At 41.0% G+C, this 26,462-nt stretch overlaps 1 protein-coding gene across 3 annotated transcripts in view; it reads left to right on the top strand.

Moving 5' to 3' along the window:
- The window catches only part of LOC139442797 (CLK4-associating serine/arginine rich protein-like), a 30,444-nt gene extending 4,501 nt beyond the window's left edge, over positions 1-25,943 (top strand). For 2 of the 3 annotated variants that reach the window (XM_071223688.1, XM_071223687.1), the window contains exons 3-19: positions 1,359-1,456; positions 2,937-3,035; positions 3,774-3,856; positions 4,632-4,716; positions 6,152-6,282; positions 7,033-7,129; positions 8,879-8,957; positions 9,719-9,792; positions 10,691-10,732; positions 11,711-11,899; positions 12,482-12,880; positions 13,978-14,148; positions 14,626-14,671; positions 15,790-15,850; positions 17,628-17,686; positions 22,687-22,850; positions 23,542-25,943. In XM_071223688.1, the coding sequence (XP_071079789.1) occupies positions 1,359-1,456; positions 2,937-3,035; positions 3,774-3,856; positions 4,632-4,716; positions 6,152-6,282; positions 7,033-7,129; positions 8,879-8,957; positions 9,719-9,792; positions 10,691-10,732; positions 11,711-11,899; positions 12,482-12,880; positions 13,978-14,148; positions 14,626-14,671; positions 15,790-15,850; positions 17,628-17,686; positions 22,687-22,850; positions 23,542-23,638 (1,974 nt within the window). In that variant the 3' untranslated portion in view covers positions 23,639-25,943. Of the gene's footprint in view, positions 1-1,358; positions 1,457-2,936; positions 3,036-3,773; positions 3,857-4,631; positions 4,717-6,151; positions 6,283-7,032; positions 7,130-8,878; positions 8,958-9,718; positions 9,793-10,690; positions 10,733-11,710; positions 11,900-12,481; positions 12,881-13,977; positions 14,149-14,625; positions 14,676-15,789; positions 15,851-17,627; positions 17,687-22,686; positions 22,851-23,541 lie in introns of those variants that run through there. The other variant, XM_071223689.1, reaches the window with a different exon arrangement.
- Positions 25,944-26,462: the final 519 nt, after the last annotated feature.

The following is a 26,462-nucleotide window of genomic DNA, read 5'->3' as shown; positions in this document are numbered from 1 at the left end:
ATGTCATTAAACTGGAAGTGCTTATAACTATTTCATTAAAGTAGTTAGTGGCATAAGACTTTCTGTTTTAAAGTTTTCTTGCATCAGACATGTTTTTTTAAAATCTGAAGTGATGTAATTAAGCTGGGAGTGCTCATAATTTTGTTATTGTATTAGCGCGGAACTTTCTGTTTCAAAGTACCGTTTCCATGGTCTAGTGGTAGAGCGGAAGGACCGGGGGTGATACTAAAAGATGTTAAAAGATGGTACTTGTTGTTACCCTGCCTGGTGTTTGGCATTAAGGGGCTAAAACCTGGACTGGTTGGTTCGGAGTTGGTATACTGTGTCTGAGTGGGATATTCATGTTAAACTTTGGCATGGTGAGCTAGCACTATTAAATCAGCATTAGTCCGGACTAGTACAACCTGACCTGAAGTGCTTTCAAGTTTGCTATTAAGATAGCTGCAGGCACAGTTTGGGGGCATTCAGGTCAAGGTTAGAATGGGTCTGCTTCTGTTTTTGCCTGTAATGCAAACACTTTTCTAGTGGCTATGTCAAAATAATCATGTGGCAATCTTAGTGAGAAAATATTGCCTTTGGATAATTGGAAGATTGTCAATATAGTTATGTTAACCCTTGAAGATCCGGATTAGAATAGGTCTTCAGCAACCCATGCTTGTTGTTAAAGGCAACTATGCTTGTCGTAAGAGGCGACTAACAGAATCGGGTGGTCAGGCTCGCTGATTTGGTTGATGCATGTCATTGTATTCTAATTGCGTAGATCGATGCTCATGATTTCAATCACTGGATTGTCTGGTCCAGACTGTAATATTTACAGAATTTCGTCATATAGCTGGATTATTGCTGAGTGTGGCATTAAATACCAAACAAATGCAAACAAAGTTATGTCCCCCCCCCCACCAATAAGAAAAAAAGTAGGGGAGACATGTTGATTTTGGCTCGGTTCTCGACGGTGTTGGGTTTTAAACAAAACTTGGTATATCCATCAGTTAAACTGGTGCCTTTGGCTATTTTAAGCAATTTTCAAACTTTCATTATTTTTATGTTTCCATGGAGACAATTTCGACTTTGTCTAAAGCAATTCTAGGCTTTGTTTCTGAGCCATAACTTGAAAACCTTTCAAAACTTTTCAACCTTAATGTGGCATATGCATTGCTCATCAGTGTAACTGGTGCCTTTTGCTAGTTTGAAATTCTTTTGATATTTTGTTATGTTTACATGGAATCAATTTGGACTAAGTCTCTACCAACATATGTTTTTGAGTAAAAACACATTCAAGTTTGCTTGTTCATTTTGTTTGACAATAAAACACATTCTAGTTTGTGTTGTTACCTTTTGTTTGCTTACTTGTCTTTCAGAAACTAGATCCCACCCAGTTTTTGAGGGTCTATGGAAGGCCATACAAGATTCACCTGGACCAGGCTGTGGCCATGGCGGCCGAGAGTCCACAGAGCATGTAAGGAAGCCTTCAATAGCTAATGGTCACAAACATGTGCTGGTACTAATCATATTTACTGAAAGAGGTAAATGAGTTGTCTGTTCTTGGATGTGACAGGTACTGTTATACAGTAGTAATGCTGATGGGGTGGTCTGTAGTCAGTTGTCAATGGCCCCCGTGAAGATCTAGGCTTGAATTGTTCTTCAGCTCGCCATGCTTGCCGTAAGTGTAGACTTACAGAATTGAATGGTCAGACTTGCTGACTGGTCTATGCATGCCATCATATCCCAATATTGTAGATCAATACTCATAATATCAATCACTGGATTGACTGGTCCAGACCCGATTATTTACAGACTGCCGTCATATAGCTGGAGTATTGCTGAGTGTGGCATAAACAACAAATAGACAAAACAAACAAACATGATAAGCAGAAAAATTATTTTACACTAAGCAGTATTCCATTGTTTTATTTTTAGTTAACCTCTTCAATAAGATTCACACCAATCGTCTGCTTACACTGTACAGTGTTTGTATTGGGCTAAAAAAGAATGGGGTCCAATTGGACATGGCAGTTAGAAGCTCTGAAGCCATGCAGTGGTTTGGGGGCATAACAACTCTTTGTGATATCATTAACAGCGGTGGAAACTAACATTTTTAGTTCACTAGTCCTTATAATGATAACAAATAGCAAAACATTTAAAAATGGCCCATTTCTACTAGTCCTTATGATACCTTAACTATTGGGCAGTTTGGCAAGGACTACAGGACTAGTGCCAATTTCTATCCCTGATTAATTAGTATTACATAAATGTCTTGTGTGTTAAAATCATGTGTAAACTATATTACAGTAACATCAATTTAATTATATCATTAAACAGTTACAGTTAGCTCCAGTGATCGGCTTAATTGTCCTGTGATCTTGTGGTGCCTATCTCATTAGGATCTGTGTTGTAACAGTTTCTCTTTCCGTTTTCTATACCAATCGGATACATGCTTGTCACTCCGCTTTTTTGACGTGAGAGAAACATGAAACAAAACAGAAATAAGTTATGAGTGAAGTAAACATTATGTAAATTAAAATAGAGTTTGTAACGAGTCTCGGGGATGCATGAAGGTTTGTTTTCTTGCATCCCAGTATGTTTCTTTGCTTATGTTTGTATATGGGATGGTGTAAACGTCAACACTGCTGTATTAGTTTACACAAGACAGCCCTTAAAGGATATCAGTCCTTAGGTAACATCTGACTCTGACATCTGACTCTGCTTTCTACATTCCACTGGCCCTTTGAAATGTTACTGGCCACAAGCTGTTGGGCTAGCAATGTATTCCCTCCCTTGTAAACACCATATTAAAGATACATGTATATAACAATTTCATAAAGCATCAAGAGATTCGGTTACCGTGGTAAATCCAGTCGTGTAACATGTACAAGGAAACACATTTTGAACTACAAGGATTTTTTAATATCATTTGTTCAACTTTGTTTTGTTTATAGGATGCCCTGGCAAGGTAACCGTGACAACATGATTGACAGGTTTGATGTTCGAGCTCACCTTGATACAATACCTGAGATCAAGAAAACAGAACCAATTACGTAAGTGTTGTGTGTTTGAGTGATAGATTCAGGAGATAAACCTACTGTGTAAACCTACTTAGACATTCAGCTAGTCTAACTGTAGATACCTCTTTTTGTAATTTGGAACCAGGCACTATAGTTTAATCTACCGATAGATCCAGGTTTTCATACACAAGTTTTTGTGTCAAAAGACTTTTGTGGTATCAAATGGAATTAGATACCTGATTATAAATGATACCTTTCCTGTGATAGAAACTAACACTAGTCCTTACAATGATAACATATAGCAAAACCCTTAAAATGGGCAAATTTGTACTAGTCCTTCTGATACCTTTACTATTGGGCAGTTTGGCAAGGACTACAGGACTAGTGCCAATTTCTATCGCTGCTTTCTAATGCATTATAGGGTCAATGGGTGGCCCAGTAGTCTAAGGTGACGCGATTCGCTATGCAGAGTTGCGTCCCTTGGAAACCTATGATTGTGGGTTTTGAATCCCGGTTTTCCCCCGATTATGTTTCTAGGTTTGTCAGCACAATACCCATGCTCGTGGGTTTCACCGAAGTGGTAAATGTCTGAGACCTGCATCACTTCGGGCTTTCCTCCCGCATCAAGCTGACATGCCACGATATTACTTGAATACTGTTAAAAGCGGTGTTAAAGCCAACTCACTCACTAATGCATTATGAATATGGACATTGTTTGTTATTTGTATTTCACAACTGTTAGACTTGGGCTGAGCTGGTGTTTTGTTCCAGACTGAATCGTGGCGAGGACAATGAGGAGAGGCAGGCCAACTATGAGAGGTACAGAACCCTGGTGGAGAGCGAGTCAGCAGGATGTAAGTCTTTCCAGGACACTTGATGGTGGACTTCACTTACTTGCCCTGTGGGGATGCCGAGTTTGTATTGGTCACAGATATCTATGCTTGACGTAAAAGGCCATTGACGGGATGTGGTCGTCAGGCTTGTTGACCTGGCACATAGTCGCCTCTTGGTCGACCAGCATAGCTTGATGGGGACCTGTTCTAACCCAGAATCCCTGCAGGGTATCTTGTATAGAACATAGGGATACAGGTAATGGGGAGACAGGTAACAGGGAGACTGGGAACGGGGATACAGGGAACGTGGATACAGGGAACGTGGATACAGGGAACGTGGATACAGGGAACAGGGATACAAGGAACGGGGATACAGGGAATATGGAACGGCGGTACAGGTAACAGGGGTACAGGTAACAGGGATATAGGTAACGTATCAGGGAATGGGGAGACAGGTAAGGGGGAGACAGGTAAGGGGGAGACAGGGAACGGGGATACAGGGAACGGGGATACAGGGATACAGGTAATAGGAAGACAGGGAACAGGGAATGGTGATACAGGGAACAGGGAACGGGGATACAGGAAATGGGGAGACAGGGAACAGGGAGACTGGGAACGGTGATACAGGGAACGGGGATATACGTAACGTATCAGGGAATGGGGAGACAGGTAAGGGGGAGACAGGGAACGGGGAGACAGGGAACGGGGAGACAGGGAACGGGGAGACAGGGAACGGGGAGACAGGGAACAGGGACTTTGTGGTTATTGATGTTTGACTGCTGACTGATGTTTGCAGTGACAGAGGAGCAGGCTCTACACCAGATCTACATTGATGAGCAGTTTGGACCTCCAGACAGAACAGCGGAGGAGGAGAAGAAGAAGTGAGGAGCTTTTTATTCTTATCCTTTATACTGTCACGTGGGTTCAGTTCCCCACATGGGCACAATGTGTGAACCCATTTCTGGTGTCCCCCACCATGATATTGCTGGAATATTGCTAAAAGTGGCGTAAAACCACACTCACTCTTTATTCTGTCATCCTGGTTGATTCCCCACATGGGTACAATGTGTGAAGCCCATTTCTGGTGTCCCCCACCATGATATTGCTGGAATATTGCTAAATGTGGCGTAAAACCACACTCACTCTTTATTCTGTCACCCTGGTTGATTGGGTTATTGCTGGAAAATTGCTTAATGCACCATAAAACCAAACTCACTCTTTATTCTGTCATCTTTCATGCATTAAAAAGAGGATTACTTTCATCAGGAAAGTTCTTAGGTAAAACCTATTTGCATTTGTTTCTGGTTATTCCCATTTCTTCATGAAAGCATTGATGTAATGGTTGCCAAGTCATGTTAAATCTATACTGACAGAGCAGTATTAAAAAATACTTTCATATCAGGATGACCATATTACTCCTTGCATCTCCCTGAATTTCAACATGTTATCAATATGCTTGAGAGGTACTAACAGTCAATCGTTATTATGATATAGAAGCATTATTTGTGTATTTGTGTACAATCAAACTTTTTAATCTAGTCCTGACCAAAGTGAAAACCTTATTGAAAAACAGATTTCCTCTTAACAGAAGAATAATGTCCTAGGTATTATATGAAGACGTTCTTAACAATAACTGACATCAAGGTTTCCAGGATCTGGACTGAAACATTTTCCCTTTATTTTTTGTTAAATCTTATACATAGAGCACTTTAGTCTGCACACTAGTTGTCCAGTATGTTGGACTCAGTGCATCTTCCCAAAGCAAGGGCATTAACTAACTGTAAAAGTCCAGTTTCCACCCTTGCCGAACTCTGTAATTTCGTAGTTTGATCGTAGCACAACCAGTGGCGATTAGGAGTTATGTCTGTCCTCTTGACCAATCAGATTCCACCTCTTTATTTCACTTGCATTTGATGCAAACAAAATGTTAGCGCCCAGTTAAGACAATCAGATTGATAATCAAGATCATTTTTTTTAATAATATCACGAGGTGCATCAAAACACTTGAACACCTTGATTGAAAACATGAAAAGATTTGGAAAACATCTGTTGACACCCATTTGGCAGTACACATGCTCTGCAAATCCTGCAACCTACACAACAGTTGCCATGTTGTTCATGAACCAAATGTCAATTTCATTACGTGCTTTTGATTGGACTATGTATTGATCGTTAGTCCAGCCAAAATATGACTCCATAATTCCTGCCTACTTCGGCAAGGGTGGTCATGTAACACACTTGCCTCAGGAAGATGGACTCAGTGAGGCCTTCATTGTTCTTTTTTGAGTTTACATGTGTTTGTTGTGTGTGGTCCAGATTGGTAGACAAGAAGGCAGCCATTGGCTACACGTACGAGGACAGCACGGCAGCTGGTGATGAGGATGAAGATGAAGATGGAGAGGAAAGCGATGAAAGCAGTGACACCGATGTTGAAACAGCCGATTTAGGTATCCTCAAGCTATAGCTACAATGTTTCTATGACCAGCTTTTGTTTTATGAATATGCAAAGCATCTAGAATGTGTTGTAACAGACTAAGGGCTGTAACAATACCCATTGTCGTCATGATGTAATACGATACGCAGAAACTTGACACTTGTCAAGTCTGGTTACACAGCCCTTTTCAATCATCAAGGGGAATTACAGAGACCAAACATTATTAGTGAACCAATGGTGTTATGTTCTTGTGGAGATTATAGACACCCAGTCATTTCTGAGCACCACTTCATCTACACCCAAAGGGAGTACCATCAACAGAATATTTATTTTTGTGTGTTAAAATTGAAATTTCCAAATCATGGTGGTAAAGAAATTAAGCTGAAGTATTTTAGAAGGCTAACATCTGATTGATTAAAAACCCCACGCATCCTTCATTTTGATAGGGCAGTCAAAGTTGCTCAGGGTTCACCTGACTCTGTTCAGCAGTGATAGAAACTGTTTTAGTCCACTAGTCCTTATAATCATAACATATTGCAAAACCCTTCATAATGGCAAATTTCTACACAGGGGCTGTGGGGTAGCCCAGTGGGTAAAGCGTTCGCTTGTCATTCTAAGGACCTGGGTTTGACTCCCCACATGGGTACAATGTGTGATGCCCATTTTCTACTGTCCCCACCTTTACATTGCTGGCAGATTGCTAAAAGTGGCGTAAAACCATACTCACTCACTCACTCACTCCTGACAAATGATGCTGTTTCAGACGTGACGCTGGATGTGGATGAGCTGACAGTGGAGCAGATGGTTCTCATCAACCAGTGTGCCGAGGCGTACGGCATGAAGCAGGACGACTTCATCAGGTAGGCCAGTGTGAATTTAATGTGCAGAGTTGCGTCCCTTAATGTAAGCAAGAATTCTATGATCCCTCGTTTGTATCTCAGATTTGCCTGTATTATGATTCTTGGATTGTCACCTATTCTCGTGAGTTTCACAAAAGTGGTAAACTTGCATCACTTCTGACTTTTCTCCCACATTCAGCTGACAAATTGGAATGCTGTTCAAAGCCTACACACAATTCAGGGGTCCTGGCGTCAACACTTCCACAATTCGCTGTGCAGAGTTATGTCCCTTAGGCACGCTAGAAACCTATGATCGTGGGTTTGAATCCCTGTTCCCCAATTAAGTTTCTAGGTTTGTCTGCACATAACCTGTTCGTAGGTTTCACTAAAGTGGTAAACACCTCAGACCTGCATCTTCTCACTTTCATCCCACATCAAGCTGACACGCCGTGATATAACTGGATTTCTGTTAAAAGAGGTGTTAAACCTCATTTATTCACTGACACACTAATCAAACATATGCAAACATCAATAGTGTATGAGTCTCATGTATGAGCTACAAATGTATGAGTAACACTGGAAATTGTTTCAAATGTTTATGTTCATTGTAACTGTGATAATCCTAGGTTCCCCTCAATCTGTCAATGAGAACGTCAGGGTAATGACACTGCTTAAGGCAAGGGGTTACGTCAGTATGTTTCAGTGCTTGTTAGTTTATATAGGGCTCTGATGTCTGTACTGGAACAGTACCTGCATCAGTGACCACTTCATGAAGATCAAGTCTTCGTTGTGAGCAAAAACTCTTAAATGTGATGGTAAACCTCACCTCGCCTAACCATATGCTCACTTCACCATATGCCCTGCTCTCCACACCTTACCTAATCTCACTTCACCATATGCCCTGCTCTCCACACCTTACCTCATCTCACTTCACCATATGCCCTGCTCTCCACACCTTACCTCATCTCACTTCACCATATGCCCTGCTCTCCACACCTTACCTCATCTCACTTCAACATATGCCCTGCTCTACACACCTTACCTCATCTCACTTCACCATATGCCCTGCTCTCCACACCTTACCTCATCTCACTTCACCATATGCCCTGCTCTCCACACCTTACCTCATCTCACTTCACCATATGCCCTGCTCTCCACACCTTACCTCATCTCACTTCAACATATGCCCTGCTCTACACACCTTACCTCATCTCACTTCACCATATGCCCTGCTCTCCACACCTTACCTCATCTCACTTCACCATATGCCCTGCTCTCCACACCTTACCTCATCTCACTTCAACATATGCCCTGCTCTCCACACCTTACCTCATCTCACTTCAACATATGCCCTGCTCTCCACACCTTACCTCATCTCACTTCAACTTATGCCCTGCTCTCCACACCTTACCTCATCTCACTTCACCATATGCCCTGCTCTCCACACCTTACCTCATCTCACTTCACCATATGCCCTGCTCTCCACACCTTACCTCATCTCACTTCACCATATGCCCTGCTCTCCACACCATACCTCATCTCACTTCAACATATGCCCTGCTCTCCACACCTTACCTCATCTCACTTCAACATATGCTCGCCAAGCAAAAGATTCTCCTCATGGATACAATTTTAAAACCCATTGTGTTCTCCACCTATGTTATTCCTGGAATACTACCCAAAGTGGTTTAAAATCCCTCCTCCTCATTAGTATACGAGCCATGAATGTATCTGCAGTGACTTGATGCTGGTGTCATCTGGTGTGTTTAGATTGCTGAGGAAAGACAAGGAAGAACTGGAGGCACTGAGACAGGCTAAACTGCTGGAAGAAGAGAAGGCCCAGTTTGCTGTACGTACTTCTGACTGTAGGGGTCCTGGGGCCGAACTAGTCGGCTGTGCTCCGTAGGGTGGGGAGGGCTGGCTTAGGCACTTGATTCTTCAGTGATTGTAACCTGAGAATCTGGAGATTGAAAAAAAGCCCCCAAATTCCATTAAAGTGACTATAATATATTTGTTTGTTTGTTTGTTGTTAAAAGCCGCACTCAGCAATATCCCAGCAATATGACGGCAGTCTGTAAATAATCGAGTCTGGACCAGACAATCCTGTGATTGACATCATGAGCATCGATCCACGCAATTAATATACGATGACCACCCGATCCCATTAGTCGCCTTTTACCACAAGCCTAGTCGCCTTTTAGGGCAAGCATGGGTTGCTGAAGACCTATTCTGCCCCGGATCTTGATGGACTATATTAACACCTTATAGAGCAGATGATCCTAATAAGAAACAAGGCTGCCCTGATTAGTGTGTTGAAGATGACCCTTTGAAGATGCGGTAAAGGATTGGCCTTCAGCAAACCATGCTTGTTGTAAGATGAGACTTCGGCATCAGGTGGTCAGCCTCGCTGACTTGGTTGACGTGTTATTGTATCCCATCGTATTATGGAGATCTATGCTCTTGATGTCAAACGCTGATTGTTTTGTCTAGACTCAATTACTTACTGACTGCCATCATATGGCTGGAATATTGATGAGTATGGTGTTACAAACAAACAAACAAACTAACACAAATCTAGAAGATATTTCAGTCTCTGTTTCTTAACTTCAGGGTCGAAAGTCTCGAAGAGAACGACGAGCGTTTAAAGACAAGCGTTTGCAGGGAAGGAGAGTAAGCCCACCAAGGTTGGATGCTATTTTCATTGTTTGAATGTGCCTGTGAAAGAAGGTATTTACTGTTGTATTGACAGTGATAAACAATAGGATGGAGAGTAACATATTTATCATCAAAACCGGCTTTCACATCAGATATCGCTTTGGTGAGAGTGCTCAAATGAAATTTCATCACAATGCTTTGCAGACCATCACCATTGTGACGTCATCGGTTAATATTACACCAGAGTCGCTATGTGGCTGTAATAATGCTGATATGTCTTACTCACCCAATGTTGCGTCACGATCAAACCACTTCAATAATCTCTCTCTTACTGAAGCTGGTTGGCTGTACATTTTACACAAGACAGGACTGATTTCAAGCTGAAAAAAGGCAGATGATTTTGGATGAGTTATCGAATCTCACCCTCATATCTTTTGATATCAACCCATAGATAAATGATGCACGGGTTTCCAATTCATCTTAGGCGCTGCAATTCACTGTACAGAGTTGCGTCCCTTTGGCCCAACAAAAACCTATGATTGTAGATTTGAATCCCAGTTCGCCCTGATTATGTTTCTAGGTTTGTCAAAACCATACCCGTGCTCTGTGGTTTCACTGAAGTGGTAAAAGTCTGAGACCTGCATTACTTTGGGCTTTCCTCCCATTTTAAGCTGACACACCATGATATAACTGGAATACTGTTAAAAGCAGCATTAAACCCAACTCACTCACTCATAGATAAAGTTTAACACATTGTCTAGCATTGGTTAACTTGGTTGAGGTGCTGTTATCTGCACTAAAATGACGTGAAACAAAAGATTTCTGGTCAGACTAGACATTAATTTTCTCACAGTATTTGTCTAAACCTTCACTGATTTACAGGTGTGACTCACTCACCCATTCACTTTTTCTGCTTCCTCACTTTAGCTATGCTGCAAGAGACAGTCCCAAGTATGAACCATACAGGAGGTAAGTGTACTGCACAAGGAAACTACTAACCTTAAAACCATCACCCCTGTGAAGATCAGTGTTAGAATTGGACTTAAGCAACCCATGCTTGTCGTAAGAGGCAACTATGCTTGTCGTAAGAGGCGACTATGCTTGTTGTAATAGTTGCTTGTCGTAAGAGGCGACTATGCTTGTTGTAAGAGGAGACTATGCTTGTCGTAAGAGGTGACTATGCTTGTCGTAAGAGGCGACTATGCTTGTCGTAAGAGGCGACTATGCTTGTCGTTTGAGGCGACTATGCTTGTCGTAAGAGGCGACTATGCTTGTCGTAAGAGGCGACTATGCTTGTAAGAGGCGACTATGCTTGTCGTAAGAGGAAACTATGCTTGTCGTAAGAGGCGACTATGCTTGTCGTAAGAGGTGACAATGCTTGTCGTAAGAGGCAACTATGCTTGTCGTAAGAGGCGACAATGCTTGTCGTAAGAAGTGACTGACAGGGTCAGGTGGTCAGGCTCGCTGACTTGGTTAGTGTAAGTTTCGTTTCCCAATTGCGTAGATCAATGCTCATGATGTCAGTCACTGGTCCAGACAGGATGATTTACGGACCTCTTATGGCTAGGATAAACAACAAAGAAACAAACAAAGATTAAGTGTGTGAGCGTCTGGCCAGAAGTCCCTATTGCTGCATCGTGTGATAAGAGTTGACTTTTGATTGTTGCTCATGCTGTCGACCACTGTTTTCCCTAATTGTTTTGTACAGGCCGTAGTGAAATAGCTACCTGTTACATAACCAACATTAACTCGTTCTCCCATGTTCAGATGGAAGTTGATAATGTGGTTTGCAAAATTTCTCATTTGTTTATTAATCTTGCTGTCACTGTTATTTCATTTTAACCACGTTGTTTTCCCATCTGGCCCAAGTTTCTATTTCTCTAGGGTTTGTGTTGCTGGATATAGTATAATTAACTTGATTTATAAACATTGATCATACCATTTCAGGTCCTCATCATCTTCAAAGTCAAGGTCAAGGTCACCTGAGAATGTTGGGAAGGTCATGTTTATCACATGTTTCGGGGACGACAGTGACCACGAGGGGAAGAACATTGTCGTGGGACCATCACTGCCGACTAATCACCAGCACCAATCTCGGACTCATAGTGACAAATCTGATTCAAAGAGACAACCATGGTCGGTTCATCACTTTATTGCTCAGACAGTGGGGGGTGCGGAACAGCAAAACGTTACAGGCAGTCGTAGCCTCTGGTTTACACTTTGCCATTAAGACTGTACCACTATGGGTACAATGACGACATTGTTAGTTGTCCCTCGTAGTAGGTTATTGATTCCAATAACTTGAAGACCCAGGTCAGAGACTGGAGAAAGGTACCCAGAACTGTTCAGGAGCATTGTATCAAAAGAGATTTTTCTCATACACAGCATGAAAATGATGTTTTCCTTTTGTATGAGGATTAGGGGAACTGGAATGCTGAATCTAGACCGGCTGTGCTGATGATATTATATGTCTGCCAGTGTGCAGATTTTCCTCTTTCAGATCAAGGAGAATGACCAGCATGAAAATTTAAAATCTTTTTAGTGACTGAAGAAGTGAATTTTCTTATTTGATATTTTTAGCTGTCATTTGTGATTTCAGAAGTACATGTTTTACATGTTTAATTCTGAATGTGATTCTGGTGTCAAAAACTTCGTGGGGTTTAGTTTTGAGATATTACTGTGCTGTAATTATTGAGATGATATGATGCATGTTTTCAGCTCAAAGAAATCTTCCTCAAGAAAACATCGATCACGTACCCGATCAAGATCGCGGTCAAGGTCAAGATCAAGGTCATGGAATCGTAACAATAGAAGGCGGCGCTCTCCTTCAAGGTCACCTTCGTACTCAAGGTCACGGAGGTACTCAAGAGAAAGACGACCATTGTCAAGAGACCGTAAATCCTACCCTCGTTCATCACCTAGACGATACATGGATAGAAGGAGATATGGAGAAAGGTACAGACCGAGATCTAGGTCTAGGTCAAGGTCAAGGTCACCAAGAAGGCGATCTAGATCAACTTCAAAGTCTTCAGCAAGGTCTCGGAGTTCTCGGTCTAGTTCTCTGTCAAGCTCTAGCTCAAGATCCCGTTCCAGATCCAAGTCAAAGAGCAGGTCAAGGTGTGGTTTATTTCTTTGTATGTTCCTGATTTGTCCCACCTGGGGATTTTCGAGGGGAAATAGTCTCCAGTGAGCCATGCTTAAACAAGGAGTGGAGTAAAATGGCTGACAGAGATGGTTCCTATCAGGGATGACTGTTTTTATCTTTTCACACAATAGGCTGCTCAAGTATTGCTCAAAGTTACATCAATCCTTTCTTTTTGCTTCTGATGCGGTCAGGTAGCCTAGTGGTTAAAGTGTTCGCTCATCATGCCGAAGGCCCGGGTTCGATTCACGACATGGGTACAATGTGTGAAGCCCATTTTTTGGTGTCCCCGCCGTGATATTGATGGAATATTGCTAAAAGCGGCGTAAAACCATACACACCCACTCATCATCAAAGTATCAAAACCTAAAAATGAAGCACAACCGTTTATGTAAAGCTAGTGCTGTCTTTCGAATAGGGAGCCGGTTGCCGTTCTTATATCGTATCAGTAGACGAGAACCAGTCTCATAAAAATCAGATCTTTTACTCAGATACAATAGCTCTCTGCATCTAGATCAGACCCCTCCATTTTTGGTGTCCCCTGCCGTGATATTGCTGAAATATTGCTAAAAGCGGCGTAAAACCATACTCACTCACTCATTTTGCTTCTTCATTTGACCCTGTGGAAATCCCTGGTTTGAGCAGGCTTCCAGCAACCCATGCTGATTGTCAAAATGGATAAGGTAGCCAGGTTTGGCAACTTTGTTGATTGAGTGTCTTCGTGCACCAAAGGTGTTGATCGTTGCTCACATATTGATGACTGGATTGTCTGGTCCTGACTTGATGTTTTTTAGATTTTTAAATGTAGATGAAACCTACATGAACTTTAACATGCAAAATTAATTTTCAATGCATCAAAAGATTTTGACAGGATCATTTAAGATGAACACAGATTGTGACAGGATCATTTAAGATGAACACAGATTGTGACAGGATCATTTAAGATGAACACAGATTGTGACAGGATCATTTAAGATGAACGCAGATTGTGACAGGATCATTTAAGATGAACACAGATTGTGACAGGATCATTTAACATGGAACACAGATTGTGACAAATTGTTCATTTCAGGTCCAAGTCACGTTCAAGGTCAAGGTCAAGGTCAAGGTCTCCCGCCAGAGTTGTCCCAGTGACGCAGCCTGTGAAAAGATACCGCCGCAAGAGTCTGTCATCAAATGAGAGTAAATCTGACGATGAAGATGACAATGACAAGAGAAGCAGCACCAGCTATGGCCATAACAGGTATGAGGAATATCATGAAAGACACACTTCTAATATATGGACAATCCAAGTCAACAAAATGAATCACTTACGTTCCAGTTAAGTGAATGACCAATGATTTCGCATTATTTTTGTCCCATCTGTTACTAGTCAAGAATGTCATCTGCATATTATTTAAAAAATTGATCTCAGACATGAAATATAATTCTAGAGTAGAATATTTTGTGTATGTGATTCTTTGAATGATCTCGCTTGTTGAAGCAACTGAGTTACAGAGCTTTATTCGAGGGGGCACAGGGAGCCTAGTCGTCTAAGGTGCCACAGTTCCCTGTGCAGAGTTGCGTCCCTTGGACACAATATAAACCAATGATCATGGGTTCAAATCCTGGTTCACCTCGATTATGTTTCTAGGTTTATCTAGTGTGTTTCACGTGTGACTGACTGACTGACTGACTGACTGAAATGTTTTGTCTCATAATCCTTTCTTTTACTTTGCAGACCGACCCAGCCGATCGTTTTCTCTAAGAGTGCTGTTTTTAACCAAGTCAGTAAGAACCATTTGACTTTCAACTGAGTCTTTGTGCCCCTTGCAAGCAGTTAGCTCCTTTCCCCCCACTCACACAGTTGTCGTGACTCCAGTGCCCCACCTTCAGTTTCTATGTTAAGGCCTGCACTAGAACCCAGTGCACTGTCAGCCCTGGGGCCAGACCAGCATGCTGTATCTAGAGACTGTTGTGTCATGGACGACGTATTGTAACAAACTGTTGACTCCTACACTTGAATTGAGAATAGGCTGGTTTATGTCTTTTGTTTTGTTGTCCTTGTTCTTGACAAAAAATGTGTTTGTTAAAGATGATTTTGAAGTTTTTTTTATGTAGTGTCATATTTGTATAAGATGAACTTTGATACATTTTGAATAGATTTATCTTGTTACAGTTTATTACAAATGTTGTTGTTGATCAGTAACCCATCCATGTTTTAAGTCACATACTTAATACTTGAGCTGGGAACATTTAGAAATATAAATTGCATTAACAAATATTTAGTACATTTTTTATATTCTTGGTGGACAAAATTAAAAAATGTCCATGTTAACTCATTTATTGTGAATGCAGCATTGAACTTATAATGAGCCATTTTAATACCAGTACATACCAATGAAGGTGTTCTTCTGGGAGTTTTATTTTCTGCTGGCCTCCGTATCTGCGTGCAATATTTCTTTTTTATGTGGGAGTGGATGTGGGCCCCACCTTTGTATTATGTGGGAGTGGATGTGGGCCCCACCTTTGTATTATGTGGGAGTGGATGTGGGCCCCACCTTTGTATTATGTGGGAGTGGATGTGGGCCCCACCTTTGTATTATGTGGGAGTGGATGTGGGCCCCACCTTTGTATTATGTGGGAGTGGATGTGGGCCCCACCTTTGTATTATGTGGGAGTGGATGTGGGCCCCACCTTTGTATTATGTGGGAGTGGATGTGGGCCCCACGTTTGTATTATGTGGGAGTGGATGTGGGCCTTGATATGGGCCCTGCCTGTGTATTATGTAGGAGTGGATATGGGCCCAACCTATGTATTATGTAGGAGTGGATGTTGGCCCCACCTATGTATTATGTGCGAGTGCATGTGAGCCCTGTGTATAATCTAAGAGTGGATTTTTCAGATGAAGCTGACCCCTCAGGAGCGACTCAAACGCAAGATGCAAGCTCAGCTCAACAAGCAATGTAGGCAGCACTTATATCATAGCTGAACAAGCAATGTAGGCAGCACTTATATCGTAGCTGAACAAGCAATGTAGGCAGCACTTATATCGTAGCTGAACAAGCAATGTAGGCAGCACTTATATCATAGCTGAACAAGCAATGTAGGCAGCACTTATATCATAGCCGAACAAGCAATGTAGGCAGCCCTTATATCATAGCTGAACAAGCAATGTAGACAGCACTTATATCATAGCTGAACAAGCAATGTAGGCAGCACTTATATTGTAGCTCAACAAGCAGTGTAGGCAACACTTTATGTTGTAGCTCACCAAGCAGTGTAAGCAGCACTTATATTGTGTAGGCAGCACTTATGCTGTAGCTCAACAAGCAGTGTAGGAAGCACTTATATTCTGTAGGCAGCGCTCATGTTGTATAGACAGCAGATATCATAGCTGAACAAGCAATGTAGGCAGCACTTATATTGTAGCTAAACAAGCAATGTAGGCAGCACTTATATTCTGTAGGCAGCGCTCATGTTGTATAGGCAGCACTTATATCATAGCTGAACAAGCAATGTAGGCAGCACTTATATTGTAGCTAAACAAGCAATGTAGGCAGCACTTATATTGTAGCTAAACAAGCAATGTAGGCAGCACTTATATTGTAGCTAAACAAGCAATGTAGGCAGCACTTATATTCTGTAGGCAGCGCTCATGTTGTATAGGCAGCACTTATATCATAGCTGAACAAGCAATGTAGGCAGCACTTATATTGTAGCTAAACAAGCAATGTAGGCAGCACTTACATTGTAGCTAAACAAGCAATGTAGGCAGCACTTATATCATAGCTGAACAAGCAGTGTAGGCAGCACTTATGTTGTAGCCAAACAGGCAGTGTAGGCAGCACTTATATTGTGTAGGCAGCACCCATGATGTTAGACAGCACTTATATTATAGCTCAACAAGCAGTGTAGGCAGCACTTATATTGTGTAGGCAGCACTTATATTATGTAGGCAGCACTTATAGCTCAACAAGCAGTGTAGGCAGTACTTATATCGTAGCTGAACAAGCAGTGTAGGCAGCACTTATATTGTATCTCAACAAACATTGTAGGCAGCACTTTTATCGTAACTCAACAAGCAGTGTAGGCAGCACTTATGTTGTAGCTCAACAAACATTGTAGGCAGCACTTATATCGTAGCTGAACAAGCAGTGTAGGCATCACTTATATTGTATCTCAACAAACATTGTAGGCAGCACTTTTACCGTAACTCAACAAGCAGTGTAGGCAGCACTTATATTGTATCTCAACAAACATTGTAGGCAGTACTTATATCGTAGCTGAACAAGCAGTGTAGGCAGCACTTATATTGTATCTCAACAAACATTGTAGGCAGCACTTTTATCGTAACTCAACAAGCAGTGTAGGCAGCACTTATGTTGTAGCTCAACAAACATTGTAGGCAGCACTTTTATCGTAACTCAACAAACATTGTAGGCAGCACTTTTATCGTAACGCAACAAACATTGTAGGCAGCACTTATATCGTAGCTCAACAAGCTGTGAAGGTTGCACTTATTCCAAAGGCCAAGAAGCACTGAAGGTGGCACTTGATGTCCACTAAGGGGTGTTACTTGAAGCAACTTTTTGCAACCTGGGTCATATCAGGGCATTGATGAGTTGATTTAAGGTGCTGTCATCCATTGTTCATGGTGTTACAAGTTTATATTTGATGTCACAGATCTGTAATTCTTTGTGATTCAAAGGTTATTGTGCTGATGGTCAATCTTTCTTGCAGACAAGGCAGACAAAAAGGCTGAGACGATGCGGATATCTAAAGTGGAACAAGAAAGAATGGTGAGTTGGAAGGTTGTGAATATAGATGACAACTAGAAAGTCCTACCTAACATCTAGATAGTCGTACCTAACATCTAGATAGTCCTACCTAACATCTAGATAGTCCCACGTGACATCTAGATAGTCGTACCTAACATCTACCTGACATCTAGATAGTCCTACCTAACATCTAGATAGACATACCTAACATCTAGATTGTCCTACCTAACATCTAGATTGTCCTACCTAACATCTAGATAGTCCTACCTAACATCTAGATAGTCCTACCTAACATCTAGATAGTCCTACCTAACATCTAGATAGTCCTACCTAACATCTAGATGGTCCTACCTGACATCTAGATTGTCCTACCTGACATCTAGATAGTCCTACCTAACATCTAGATTGTCCTACCTGACATCTAGATTGTCCTACCTGACATCTAGATAGTCCTACCTAACATCTAGATGGTCCTACCTGACATCTAGATTGTCCTACCTGACATCTAGATAGTCCTACCTAACATCTAGATGGTCCTACCTGACATCTAGATTGTCCTACCTGACATCTAGATAGTCCTACCTAACATCTAGATTGTCCTACCTAACATCTAGATTGTCCTACCTGACATCTAGATAGTCCTACCTAACATCTAGATTGTCCTACCTGACATCTAGATTGTCCTACCTGACATCTAGATAGTCCTACCTAACATCTAGATTGTCCTACCTGACATCTAGATTGTCCTACCTGACATCTAGATAGTCCTACCTGACATCTAGATAGTCCTACCTAACATATAGATTGTCCTACCTGACATCTAGATTGTCCTACCTGACATCTAGATAGTCCTACCTAACATCTAGATTGTCCTACCTAACATCTAGATAGTCGGACCTAACATCTAGATAGTCCTACCTAACATCTAGATAGTCCTACCTAACATCTAGATAGTCGTACCTAACATCTAGATAGTCGTACCTAACATCTAGATAGTCCTACCTAACATCTAGATGGTCCTACCTAACATCTAGATAGTCCTACCTAACATCTAGATGGTCCTACCTGACATCTAGATTGTCCTACCTGACATCTAGATAGTCCTACCTAACATCTAGATAGTCGTACCTAACATCTAGATAGTCGTACCTAACATCTAGATAGTCCTACCTAACATCTAGATGGTCCTACCTAACATCTAGATTGTCCTACCTAACATCTAGAAAGTCCTACCTAACATCTAGATTGTCCTACCTAACATCTAGATTGTCCTACCTAACATCTAGAAAGTCCTACCTAACAGATAGTCCTACCTAACATCTAGATTGTCCTACCTGACATCTAGATAGTCCTACCTGACATCTAGATAGTCGTACCTAACATCTAGATAGTCGTACCTAACATCTAGATAGTCCTACCTAACATCTAGATAGTCCTACCTGACATCTAGATTGTCGTACCTAACATCTAGATAGTCGTACCTAACATCTAGATAGTCGTACCTAACATCTAGATAGTCCTACCTAACATCTAGATAGTCCTACCTGACATCTAGATTGTCGTACCTAACATCTAGATAGTCCTACCTAACATCTAGATAGTCCTACCTGACATCTAGATTGTCCTACCTAACATCTAGATAGTCCTACCTAACATCTAGATAGTCCTACCTGACATCTAGAAAGTCCTACCTGACATCTAGATAGTCGTACCTGACATCTAGAAAGTCCTACCTAACATCTAGATAGTCCTACCTAACATCTAGATAGTCGTACCTAACATCTAGATAGTCGTACCTAACATCTAGATAGTCCTACCTGACATCTAGATAGTCCTACCTGACATCTAGATAGTCGTACCTAACATCTAGATAGTTCTACCTAACATCTAGATAGTCCTACCTAACATCTAGATAGTCCTACCTGACATCTAGATTGTCGTACCTAACATCTAGATAGTCGTACCTAACATCTAGATAGTCGTACCTAACATCTAGATAGTCCTACCTAACATCTAGATAGTCCTACCTGACATCTAGATTGTCGTACCTAACATCTAGATAGTCCTACCTAACATCTAGATAGTCCTACCTGACATCTAGATTGTCCTACCTAACATCTAGATAGTCCTACCTAACATCTAGATAGTCCTACCTGACGTCTAGAAAGTCCTACCTGACATCTAGATAGTCCTACCTAACATCTAGATAGTCCTACCTAACATCTAGATTGTCCTACCTGACATCTAGATTGTCCTACCTGACATCTAGATAGTCCTACCTGACATCTAGATAGTCCTACCTAACATCTAGATAGTCCTACCTCACATCTAGATTGTCCTACCTAACATCTAGATAGTCCTACCTAACATCTAGATAGTCCTACCTGACATCTAGATAGTCCTACCTAACATCTAGATAGTCCTACCTGACATCTAGATAGTCCTACCTGACATCTAGATAGTCCTACCTGACATCTAGATTGTCCTACCTGACATCTAGATAGTCCTACCTGACATCTAGATAGTCCTACCTAACATCTAGATTGTCCTACCTGACATCTAGATTGTCCTACCTGACATCTAGATAGTCCTACCTGACATCTAGATAGTCCTACCTAACATTTAGATAGTCCTACCTGACATCTAGATAGTCCTACCTAACATCTAGATAGTCCTACATGACATCTAGATTGTCCTACCTGACATCTAGATAGTCCTACCTAACATCTAGAAAGTCCTACCTAACATCTAGATAGTCCTACCTAACATCTAGATAGTCCTACCTAACATCTAGATTGTCCTACCTGACATCTAGAAAGTCCTACCTAACATCTAGATAGTCCTACCTAACATCTAGAAAGTCCTACCTAACATCTAGATAGTCCTACCTAACATCTAGATAGTCCTACCTAACATCTAGATTGTCCTACCTGACATCTAGATAGTCCTACCTAACATCTAGATAGTCCTACCTAACATCTAGAAAGTCCTACCTAACATCTAGATAGTCCTACCTAACATCTAGATAGTCCTACCTAACATCTAGATTGTCCTACCTGACATCTAGAAAGTCCTACCTGACATCTAGATTGTCCTACCTAACATCTAGATAGTCCTACCTGACATCTAGATAGTCCTACCTAACATCTAGATAGTCCTACCTAACATCTACCTGACATCTAGATTGTCCTACCTAACATCTAGATTGTCCTACCTGACATCTAGATAGTCCTACCTGACATCTAGATAGTCCTACCTGACATCTAGATAGTCCTACCTGACATCTAGATTGTCCTACCTGACATCTAGATAGTCCTACCTGACATCTAGATTGTCCTACCTAACATCTAGATAGTCCTACCTGACATCTAGATTGTCCTACCTGACATCTAGATAGTCCTACATGACATCTAGATTGTTCTACCTGACATCTAGATAGTCCTACCTACACCCATGGGATTCAGGGATCGGTCCCCAGGACTGATACTTGTTATCCCCCAGCTTATCATCTGGTCCGTCTGTCCATCCGTATTTCGTCTCAGGAGCATGACTTGAAAACCGTGAAAGATATTTCATTAAAACTTGGTACATGTATTAACCAGGTGCTGTATTTGTGCCTTTTGTAATTTAGGAATTTTTCACAATTTCATTTCCCCCTGTTTCCATGGAAACAGTTTTAATAGACTAATAGCTGAAATAAAAATAGGTGTCGTTTCCAGAGAAGAACTAAAACACTATTCAACATTTTTCATCCAGACTGGTACATCTGTTAATCAGGGGTTGAAGTGTTGCCTTTAGCTATATAGGAATTTTAAAAAATATTTTTTTCCTGTGGATTTTGACTCTGTTTATTGTGGTGTGTTTGTCTGGACCATATCTCTAAACTTGCTAAAACTAATAGGTATTCCTTCTTGAAACTTTGCAAACACAAAGACCAGGTTATCAACTAGTGTTTTTCGCTATTTAGGGACTTTTAGAATTTAGATTTTTTCCATGGCAACAAGTTTGACTTGACTCTGTTCATATTGGTGTGTACCTGACATAAAATACAAAGTTCTGAATCGTAAGTACACAGTATTGTTTTGATAGCTCAATAACTATTCTTGTATATGGACAGACAAATTAGATAGAAATTCTCTCATCATGTTTGACTTAAAGTAACAGTCAGATCATTTGTTCTTTCGAACTTGTAGGAGGCAACTAAATTGATTGGGTGCTGAGACTTAGTGACTTGCTTGAATTCATTGTACTCTGACGGATCCAGTCTGATTGCTTTCGTCGCCACTCGCCACTTTCTGTAACCTGCACAAAAACTCTTTCCCCTATCAATGAATGTTATGTGCGAAAATACGACAAACCAATGAGAATGAGTGTATGACTTCAAGTACAAAGAATCCTGCAGGAATAACTTTTGACTTTAAAAATATGCCCAAGATACAGTTAAACATGTTTAGTTATACTGTATCACTATGTGTTTCCAGTAGCATCTGGAATGTATATGCTATATGGGGGATATGTATGAGAATTGTTGCATAACGAGTTGACAATTCTTTTAATCTATGCGGTAACCTGTGAAGATCCGGGTAGAGAATAAGTGTTCAGCAACCCATGCTTGCCGTAAGAGGCAACTATGCTGGGCGTAAGAGGCGACTAATGGGATCGGGTGGTCAGGCTCGCTGACTTGGTTGATGCATGTCATTGTATCTCAATTGCATAGAATGATGATCATGATGTCGATCATTGTATTGTCTGTTCCAGACTCGATTATTTTCAGATCGCGGTCATACAGCTGGAATATTGCTGAGTGCGGCTTTAAACATGCTGCGAGGGGCGGTGGGGTAGCCTTGTGGTTGAAGCGTTTGCTTGTCACACTGAAGGTACAAAGATGTACTTGTTGTTACCTTCCCTGGAGCTAGTGAAATTCAATGGTTAATGAAGAATTAGTGGTTGCAGGTTGGTTCTTTCAAATGACAGTGTGACTTGGTGTGTGTAGTTTATTAACTTTATGTGTTTGTTTTCAGGACAGGGAAGAAGACCTGCGTTCTCGTGCGATGGAGATGCGGCGCCGTGAACGAGAGAAGAGACACAAAGAGATGGAGGAAAGGGAAAGGAACGCCACATACAACAGTGACAGCGACAGCAGCCGCAGTCCTAGCAGATCGCCACGGCGTTCAAGGAGAGATAGGTAAGCTAGGTTCTGGTTATGTTGGGGTTTTGTTGGCATCAACCAAGCACTTCAATACAATGTTCATAATTGTCAAAAATGCTATTTGGTATTATCATAGCTGCCAACTATCCCAAATTTTTCGTATTTGTTACAAATTTGCTACTGAATACAAAATATGATTTCCTTTATGCATACATATAAAATGCTAATATAGGGGGAAATCAAAGGACTAAAAATTCATAGACAGCCATAATAGAGGGTCATTATTTAGCTTACACTGTCAGCTATGAATGTGAACACATCTTCTTTATGACTATAATGGTGTGAAGTCTGTTTATAATCTGTCCAATAGAGACACACCTCCCATATTGTCGGAAGTTGCTGTAGTCAAAATGGAAACAAAACTATAAATTGATAAACTGATCACATGGCTGTATTGTCCTGTGAATGAGTCATATTGTTGGGCTTTGGTCTCTTGACCAGAAATACTAATTGTAATTTGGGAAACTTGGCAGCTATGCAATATGAGTATAATGATATTTCTTCAAGCAGGACAAATGGGCACTGGACAATATTTAGAACTAGCCATTTTGACTGGAAACTAATACTATTTTGAGCTAACATAAGTAATTGGCCATTTTGATGTTAAAACGAAGTTCTATTTGTGCAGGCTTAAGTTTTAGGAATGAAACACATTCCCTTTTTCTAGGTCACTGACTCGATCCAGATCACGCTCAATATCACGGTCAAGGTCAAGGTCGAGGTCAAGGTCAATGTCCCCTGCTCGTGGATTGGTTTCCTACTGAATAAAGAAGCTCGGGGGAAAAAACGGTTAACGCACAACGAGCAGTGACAATATTCACAACTGCAGAATGGGCACATTGTGATGTTTTGAGGTCTAAATCCAATGACAGCCGGCATATACATACAGCCCAACTTATTTCAGTTGTGTCCATTGTTTGTACACGGGCAAGCACTGTGTGGGGAACTCACACACCAGGTGCAAGTGGTGTTGCCCTGATGACACTGGGTGTATGGTAAGGTGTATATATTTATATTACCTGAATAATACCAGTGGTTCTCCACGGCTTCCTGAACGTATTAGCTTGCTAATCCAAATAATTGGCTTTGTGTGCAGAAAGAGCTGTGTTGTCAATATTCTACAAGTCAAGAGTGGCTGCATTTAACCTCTGACGGAAATAGGGTTTTGTTTAGTGAAGTGCAGTTTTTATAATTGTATTTCTACAAATAAATTGCATGGCATTATGTTTATTAGGGGAGGGGGATTTTGTTTTTTTAGGGATGTAACTTTGCGTCCGATATCAGTTTTGAGTCATTCAATAAACCAATAAATATTTATGTTTCGATATGGTATGTATCATATGATGAAAATGTGATTGACGGATACCAAATGGAATATGTTTTATGTCAATCATACCTTTTTTTATTTTATGTTAATTTTGCTGTAAATCGGCTGTTCTTTCATCTTGGGACCATCTTATAATTTTTTTTCTCCAAATTTCGTCACATCCATATGGTTTTTCATCTGAGAATGAGTATGAACTTACCAGTGGGGTGGCCATCTGTGTGCGTTCCTCTGAGACTGGTCAGAAACCTAGTGCTTCCTTGTCATCCTCTGAGATTCTGGTTGTACACAAGCCTGTTTAGCAAGGGAAAAATATGGCAGTGTACCGAAACCTGCTCAAACTGTATAGAAAACAGTGTATTTCATGGTGCCATTGAACTGCAGTGATGTAAATGTTATACCGTTATTGTTTAGAGGTGAGCAAACATTTGTGAATTGTCTCCCTTAGAAGATTTCATATTTATTGTTCATCATTCACAGTTTCACAAAGTGTTTGCAGTGATGTGAGTCATTACCCTGGTAGGTTAATATAGACTTACGGCTGTCATACAACTGACCCTGAAACTGACACTGTTTGTCATGACACCGAACCTCACTGATGGCTATCATGGCAGCCCAGGCCACAGGCTCCCCTAAAAAAATGGCTGAAAGATTTGGAAATGAAAGTCCAGTTGGAGATGAAAGCCCATGCATTTTGTCTTGTGATATATATATATGCATAGATAGGTAAATATGCACGGTTGGCACATACACAGCATATGCAAAAAACACTAAACTGCTGGAGAAAAGAGATCATCTAAACCATCAGCAGCATCTATGACCTTATGCACAGGTTGTTTAGTTGGATGCTAGTGTGACTCAGCAATCAGCTTACTGTATTCATGTATTTGTTATCATGAAAGTTCAAATTGTATTGTTGGGATGACTGTTAAATGCAAACCTTCACCTTAGTGTTATATTGCCCTCACAGCAGAAAGATGATGCAACAAGGACAGACAATTCTTTGTCACTGTTTGTGAATATTTAAATCAGCTGGAGTGTTGCCATAAATTGTTTAAATCCTGGCTGTATCAGCCATTATCTTATAAGTTGTAGCAGGACCTCGAGGGGTACGTGGGGTTTTATGCATCCTGTGTTAGGTTTTATACAAGCCGGGACTAACGAGGGATGCATAAATCCCATGTACCCCTCGTGATCCTCCAACAAACTTATCTTACTGATAACTTCTTTTGGGTATTATATACTGATGTTTGTAATGCCATGTTTGAAGCAAGTTTGTTGAGAACGATGTCCTTATGTTATTAAACATCCCTATTGAGTGCTTTCTGGAACAGGGGGCCAAGTGTGTTGATGAATGTGTCGGAACTGGCATGCTGCTTACATTAGTGAGTGAGAGAGTATGGTTTTACGCTGCTTTTAGCAATATTCCAGCAATATCATACATTGTACCCATGTCGGGAATGGAACCCGGGTCTTCAGCGTGACGAGCGAACGCTTTAACCACTAGGCTACCCGACCGCCCCTGCTTACATTAAGCTTGGTCTTTTGAAATGAAGAGAAACATTGATTATTTTTACCTTTTGTAAATGCAGTTTTGCATGGTTATTTTAGTAGTTTGCTTGAGGCTTTCATGTCAGGTGAATTCTGGTTTGCTGAGTATTGTGTCATGAAACTATGTATAATTATGCCATGAACTGAAAATGACTTATCTGAGCTTTGTTGTGCTTTGGTCTATTCTTGGTTAAAACTGTTAAAACTGTCTCAACTGTCATTAACGTCAGTATCAGCGTAGAACATTTTGAAATGAAAAATACTTGTTCTGGACTACTCAACATTTGCTTAGGATCAAAAGTCTTTATTCCTAGGTTTGGTCCTTGACAAATAATGAGTAGTATGTATTCAAAATCATATGCTAATCTTTGTTGGAGGGGAACGTATTACCTGATTAATAGACCATGAAATGGCAGTTCATATTTTATTTCGCGTGGTGAGAATATTTAGACAGTAGCATAAATTATACCTGAATTGTCATACTTCATCTCCAGCAGTGTACAGGTATTGGTGGAGTGGTAGCATTCCGTGACCACCATGTTATCTCTACCTCCCTGATAAGTGACTGCAGGCTCTGAACACATCCATGTCACACACCCTGCTGCTGAGTGTGTAGAGAGCCTGTGTGTGTCTATGATTGAACAAGTGTGCTCCACTCTCACAACTACTGCTGTGGTCTTGTCTGATGATAATAAACTGTCTTGCTTAACATT

Source organism: Haliotis cracherodii, unplaced genomic scaffold, assembly GCF_022045235.1.
Source record: "Haliotis cracherodii isolate W230 unplaced genomic scaffold, xgHalCrac1.p SCAF_5, whole genome shotgun sequence".
Lineage (NCBI taxonomy): Eukaryota > Metazoa > Mollusca > Gastropoda > Lepetellida > Haliotidae > Haliotis > Haliotis cracherodii.
The sequence above is the reverse complement of the archived record's forward strand: the minus strand, read 5'-3'. Positions and strand labels throughout refer to the sequence as shown.